The following is a 6,819-nucleotide window of genomic DNA, read 5'->3' on the forward strand; positions in this document are numbered from 1 at the left end:
GTCCTCCTTTATTTGCTTCCCACTCCTTTTTGTATCCATTGAGCTAGACATGGATCTTTAAAGATACCACGCCCTGGGATAGGATTCTGGGGAGGATCTATCAGACAGTCACACCTTAGTGATAATTGACTTGGTCTTTTGCCAAGGGAAAAACAGACTTGACAGAAGGGAGGGCATGTCCAGAGCCTGGGAGGTAGGTGGGAGAGGCAGGCGGTAGAGAGCCCCCAGGGGGCTGTGTGTGCTGCACAAACCCTTCACCCATGACCCATCCACCTTTTCCATTCCTTTCCCCAACCTTAGGGCACCCACTGGGAGTGAAGCACTGGCTGATATGTAATGCCATCTCTCCCTTTCCCTTCCCTGACCCAGAGTCCTGGGGACCCCCAGGCCACTTGGCCTGGTTGGTGGTGGGGGACAGTGGGATAGTCAGGGTTCTATAACTAAGCTCCCAGCATAGAATTTCCACGCCACAGTTCAGGTGCCATGGCAACCAGGGGAAATAAACACTCCGAGTTTCAGAGTCCAAGTTCTGCCGTGACGTCATCTCCAGCTCCAGCCTGCTGGGGCCTGTGCTGGCTGTGCCCCAGACAGCCTCAGCTGCTCAAACCCGAGAGCAGTCTTCCTTCCCAACTTCCTCAGTGTCTGGGGTGGGAGGTGGGGTGTCTCAGGCAGGGCTACCCCAGCTCCTTGCCTGCTGTTTAGACCCTGCTGTAGCTGCTGCTGCTCCCTCCCCAGCCCCAGCCATGAAACCGCCCAAGGGGACCAGGAGCTCTGTGTACTTTGCACAGCAGCGAGAAAAGGAGCCATTGCCCTCACGGCAGGAGGTCAAGCAGACCCCTGTCATCATGGCCATGATAAAAGGTGAGAGCCATCCCCACCCTGGGCTTGGGCCCCCTCCCCTGTCGCCAGGACTCCTTTCAGCCTGCGACCTGCAAAGCCCCTTCCAACTTCCTTGAAGCCTTTCGGAAGACCTGAGCCTCCAAGCTGACCCTCATGGGAAGTGTTGGCTGCTGGGATTGTCCAAGTGAGTGCGGGAGGAGGGGAGCATGGGGCTGCAGTGAGGCCCGCTTTGGAAAAAGACAGGAGCCTTTGTCCTAGCTTTAGCTTTCCTCACTTCTCTTCAATTTTACTCTCAAGGGAGAGCAGACACTAATTCTTCTATGTTAGTAATGACTGATTAGTACTTTAAGTGGGAGTAGTTTAGTGCAGGGATTAAAGGTTTGGGTTCTACTGGATGATTGTTTAGAATCTTCACACTACTAGTTTGTGATATGTGGGTAGATTGATATTTCTAAGCCTCAATATTCTGTGAAATGGGAAACACAAGAGCATCTACCTTACAGCATTGTTGGGAGGCTTAACGGAAATAATCCATATCGGATGCCTAGTGGAGAACTTGGAGCAGAATAAGTTCTCAATTAACTGTAACTATTAGCTTCTTATTATGCATTGTCTATCCAAGAGAAACTGCATTTTATCTGGAAATACTGCCTTCCCCCAAATGAAGCAGCTGGATGGATGCTGGGTTTGTGGCAGTGCGATAGCAGCAAGAACAAAGACCCCCAGTATTCCCATGGTGCGCTGTATTGGGGCTTCCCCTGCCTCTGACCCGGTGGGCCCAGGTTGAGGACTGTCATGTCCATCGTTACAGGTCCGGGGCCCGCCAAGTACCTCCGGCCATCCTGCACGGGTTACATAGATCATGACATCTCCATGTTCAAGGCACCAGCTTATACCCTGCATAGCCGGCACTCAGAGAAACGTGAGCGTCGCCACCCCAGTCATCTCCCTTGGGTTGGAGCTGTTGTTGGAGGTTGAGGGGAGAGACATGGAGCCATTCTCTGTAGCCACTGGGAATCTGAGTGGGACACTCAAGGGGCCCCCTGGGTCCAGAGGAAGCCAGCAGGGATTGAGGGTGGGGCAACTCCATGGGCGAGCCTGTAGGGGATCCTGGCGCTGTCCAGCTGGCACAGCAGAGTCTCCTTTGTCTGGCCTTTGGCTGGGGCCCTTCAGCTCCGGTCGCCATGCTCTGCTAGGGTGACTTGCCATGTGGCCAGGCAGGAACAGTTAGGGGGCCAGGGGTGAAGTGGTGGCCCCCAGAGCTCCCCAGGTGGCCTAGAACCCCCTGGAAGGGCAGGAGCAGCGGCCACAGATGACCTAAGCTGCTGGGCAGGGTGTGGTGGCATGCACCTAGGGGTCTGAGATCTGGGGTGCCTGTCAGGCTTTTCTCTGGGGAGAACAGCCATCTCAGCAGGGGAAGCCTCTGGCCTGGCTAGGCCTTTTCTGAATGCCAACAGCAGCCACAGGGCTATTACTTCTTGGCCCCAATCCCTGATTGGGTGGGTGGTTGCCCAAGCTGCTGGGCAGCTGTTATTTTACTGTTCCTCTGAGCAAGTTCTTGAAAATATCAGGTCATGTGTTAAAAGTCCCATTTTACAGATGAGGAAATCAAGAGTCCCCAAACACCCAGGAGCCACAGAATCTGAAGTGGGAGGGAAATCTTGCCTGGAGGCGGGCCAGGTGCTCAGTGGGGCAGCCTTTGGGGCTGACCAGGCCCTCTCCTTGGTTGCCCTGCAGGGAACATGGGCCACAGCAGCCCTGGGCCTTGCTATCTCTTGGATCCCAAAGTAACTCGGTTTGGAATGTCCAGCGGCCCGCAGGTCCCCATGGAGGAGCGCATCTCCAACCTGCGTAAGATGGGGTTATGGACAGATGTTGGGGGTTGGGAGGTTGGGGGGTGGAGTGTACCCTTAGGACCTGGGCAGGAGCAAAGGGTCAAGACTCTCTCCTTGGGAATGTCTGGATGCCGGTATCTCCCTGCAAGACACCGACATTGCGATGCTGACATCACCATGTCTTGAAGTCAATGTTATGACATGCAGCATGTCACCGGGTGATGTTATGATGACATGGGGCTCCTGTTGTGGATGCAATATTGTCATGCAAACGAACTTACAGACTGTAGTGATCTCAGGATGTTTCTGTGTCCTGATGTCAGGATGGCCTAAGTGGCCATCTTTTTTTTTTTTTTTTTTTTTTTTTTTGAGATTGAGTCTCACTCTGTTGCCCAGGCTAGAGTGAAGTGGTGTCATCTCAGCTCACTGCAACCTCCGCCTTCCAGGTTCAAGTGACTCTACTGCCTCAGCCTCCTGAGTAGCTGGGATTACAGGTGCACACCACCATGCACAGCTAATTTTTGTATTTTTAGTAGAGATGGGGTTTCACCATGTTGGTCAGGCTGGTCTCGAACTCCTGATCTTGTGATCCGCCTGCCTCAGCCTCCCAAAGTGCTGGGATTGCAGGTGTGAGCCACCGCGCCCAGCCTAAGTGACCATTTGGTTGTCCCTGCCCTGCTGCTGAGGTGGTCAGCCTAAGGTCAGAGTGGATAACCAGGACCATCAGTTGGCTAGCAGAGAATGAGGTCTGTTCCTTGCTCTGAGAGCCCTCCCTTCCCACCACTCCCTTTCAGGCCTGAACCCCACCCTCGCATCCTGCCAGTACTACTTTGAGAAGATCCACCCACCGGGGGAACGTAGGGCTCCCCAGTACACGTTTGGCTACCGGCGCCCATACAGAGTGATGGACCCCAACCCAGCCCCCAACCAGTACCAGATGCCACTCTTGCTGGGGCCCAACACCCCTGTCAGCCGAGCTGCTCCCAGCTACAGTCTGGCCTCCAGGGACAAGAACTGGTTCTACAAGGAGGATGTGGCAGGAGGCCCTGGACCTACCAGGTACGCCCGACCTGAGCCATCCACCTATCAGAACCGCAGCCCCACCTACAGCATGGCCAAGCGCTTTGCTTACCCTCTGGACCTCACACCACGGCCTGGCCCTGGCTCCCACGAGGTCCAGCAGGTCACTGTGCACAAGCCCCACATCCCTGCTTTCACCATGGGCATCAAGCACTCACTCCACCTGTGCCCACTGGTCATCGATGTTCGTGACTGAGGCCCCTCCTGGGGCACTCACTGCCCCTCATTCCCAGAAATTATTTTTCTACACCAAATTGAGTGATTTGACCAAGATTTCTAGTAGCAGAGCCGGTGCCTGCTGAGCGTCCGGCACACAGAAGGCATTAGAGATATATTTTCATGTATTCGTTTTCTCCTTTTCTATTCACAGTTGCTTCCTGTGGGTCCTGCTCTGGGTGAGGGGCTGGGGACACTGGAAGGAATGGTACAGTCCCTGTCCTTGAAGAGTTCCATTCTGGTTCACCATTGGAGGACGTCTGTCCTCCAATGAGCCCCAGGCAGGGACTCGGGAGAGCTGTGTTCCAGTCCTGCCACTAACAGTCTGTGTGGCCTTGTGCAGCTCCTGCCTCTCTCTGGGCTCAGGATTGCCCTTTAGACAGTGCAGTGGGTAGGCCTGGAAGAGGTCCAGGTTCCCCCAAGTTCCAGAACTGTGGGACTGTGCTGACAGGGGACAGTCCCAGAGACAGGGGCAGGGCAGGTGGGGATGAGGGCAGAGGAGCGGGGTCCCTCTGGTTGGGAGTTGGGAGAGGAGTTTCCTTGGGGAGGGACCTAAGAGGACAAGAGGAGACTGTGTTGGGGAGGGCGAAGGTGGAGGTGAAGGTGAGAGCAAAGCATGCAGGTGCAGTGACAGGGAACTGGGGAGGTGCAGAGCGGCAGGGGCCTGGGGTGCAGGAGTGGGGCTGCTACCCGGGGCCACATGGTGGGCAGCTGGGAGGGGCCTCGGGCTTTGCCCTGAACATGTGAGGGCCGGAAGATGCTTTGGGCAGTGAGAGAAGCTCGGACAGGATGGGCAGAGCGGGAGGCAGCTCTCAGCCGGGCAGACTCCTGGGAAGGGTCAGCTTGTCACATGCTGTTTTTGGGGAGTCACTTGCTATGTCCCCAGCCTCAACAGCTTAGCCGGGCAGTGCCTGTCAGAGGAGCAGCCATGAATTAGCCAGGAGAGGGCAGCGTTGCCTCAATCTTCAAGCCCAGGCCTGTGCCCACCCACCCAGGCCCCCACCTGCTCTGGCTTTGCTGCTGCTGGGCGGACAGGCGCCAGCTCCTGTTGGTCTTGAGGAGGCGAGGGTCTCTAGGGCCGACATTTGTCCTTCCTCCGTTCTTGGCATCCAGAGCCTCAATTCACCTCTACTCCTGGACACAGGAAGGTGTGAGGGGAGTTCTACTCTGACCTGGCAGCCCCAGGCCAGCGAGAGGCATGGAGGGGATGTGGCTGAGGTCAGCGGAGGGGTGGGGAGGGAGGGTGGGAGCCATGGAGTGGAAGTGAGGTAGGGGTGGTGAGAAGAGCCCCCAGACCCGATGGCTCAGGCAGAGGCAGGCCGTTCCGCAGAGCAGAGGGAGACGGGAAGAGAGCACCGCCTCAGAACCAGTGTCTAATGGCTCATCCTTATAAACTTGAACAATTTCCAGGTTTTAATTTAAAGCAAAAATTGAGGCTGGGTGCAGTGGCCCACACCTGAAATCCCAGCACTTTGAGAGGCCAAGGCAAGCAGATCGTTTGAGGTCAGGAGTTCAAGACCAGCCTGGATAACATGGCGAGACCCTGTGTCTACAAAAAAATACAAAGATTAGCCGGGCATGGTAGCAGGCACCTATAGTCCCAGCTACTCAGGAGGCTGAGGTGGGAGGATAGCTTGAGCCCAGGAGGTCGAGGCTGCAGTGAGCTGTGATTGTGCCACTGCACTCCAGCTTGGGTGACAGAGCAAGACCCTGTTTAAAAAAAAAGAAAAGAAAAGAAAAGAAAATTGAATTGAAGACCTAACTTTGGACAGAAAGGAACAGAGGATATAATATTATTTGGAATAATTTTAGAAGCACACATACAACTAAATATTTAGAAAAGAGCCTGTGGTAAACCCCACTAGGGATGTCCTTGACTCTGGGCCCTGAGGTCCCCTCTCTATCTCACCCACCCCCAGGCCCTGGGCTTTGCGTCTGGGCCTCTCAACAAGGCTGGCCTGGGCTGGCTCTCGGGAGGCTGCAGGAACTCGGGGATCCATCTGTCTTGTAGCAGATTAGAAAGATGTCATTTTGGCCGGGCGCGGTGGCTCACACCTGTAATCCCAGCACTTTGGGAGGCCGAGGCAGGTGGATCATAAGGTCAGGAGATCAAGACTATCCTGGTTAACATGGTGAAACCCCGCCTCTACTAAAAAACACAAAAAATTAGCTGGGCGTGGTGGCAGGCGCCTGTAGTCTCAGCTACTCGGGAGGCTGAGGCAGGAGAATGGTGAGAACCCGGGAGGCAGAGGTTGCAGTGAGCCAAGATCGCGCCACTGCACTCCAGCCTGGGTGACAGAGCGAAGACTCCGTCATTTTGCCGACAGTGCCATTTATCACGGCAGCTGCAAAAATTAGTGATGCTTGGTCTGTAAGTGTTGGGTGGGTTGGGAGCTGGCAGGTGACAGCAGCCAATGCTCCCCGGCATTACCAGGTCAGGGAACTGCAGGCCAACCTCTGAATAGGAGTTTTCTGACTTAACACTTAGCCCAGGTGAAGGCCCTCTGTTGGAAAGATGAGGAAGCTGGCGCTCAGAGCCTGGAAAAACTTTGGCCATATGACAATTGTTATTACTATTATTATTATTGAGATAGGATCTTGCTCTGTTGCCCAGGCCAGAGTGCAATGGCACAATCTTGGCTCACTGCAGTAGCTGGGACTACAGGCACACGCCACCACACCTGATTAATTTTTAATTTTTTTTGTAGAGACGTGGTCTTGCTATGTTGCCCAGGCTGGTCTCAAACTCATGGCCTCAAGTGATCCTCCTGCTTGGGCCTCCCAAAGTAGGATTACAGGCTTGAGCCACCATGCCCAGCCCACGTGACAGATTAGTGGCCCATCTCTA

At 54.9% G+C, this 6,819-nt stretch overlaps 1 protein-coding gene across 2 annotated transcripts; it reads left to right on the forward strand.

The window, feature by feature from the left end:
• Nucleotides 1-585: 585 nt before the first annotated feature.
• Nucleotides 586-4,952, forward strand: CIMAP1C (ciliary microtubule associated protein 1C). Of its 2 annotated transcripts, none has more exons than XM_008015824.3 (4): nucleotides 586-861; nucleotides 1,652-1,762; nucleotides 2,578-2,691; nucleotides 3,470-4,952. In XM_008015824.3, exons 1-4 carry the CDS (start codon nucleotides 744-746, stop codon nucleotides 3,949-3,951), a joined length of 825 nt encoding a protein of 274 aa, XP_008014015.2. In that variant the 5' UTR covers nucleotides 586-743; the 3' UTR covers nucleotides 3,952-4,952. The 2 variants fall into 2 exon arrangements, with proteins under 2 accessions (XP_008014015.2, XP_072868444.1); XM_073012343.1 differs by having other exon boundaries at nucleotides 762-1,024.
• Nucleotides 4,953-6,819: the final 1,867 nt, after the last annotated feature.

The sequence above is a fragment of the Chlorocebus sabaeus genome, chromosome 26, assembly GCF_047675955.1.
Source record: "Chlorocebus sabaeus isolate Y175 chromosome 26, mChlSab1.0.hap1, whole genome shotgun sequence".
NCBI lineage: Eukaryota > Metazoa > Chordata > Mammalia > Primates > Cercopithecidae > Chlorocebus > Chlorocebus sabaeus.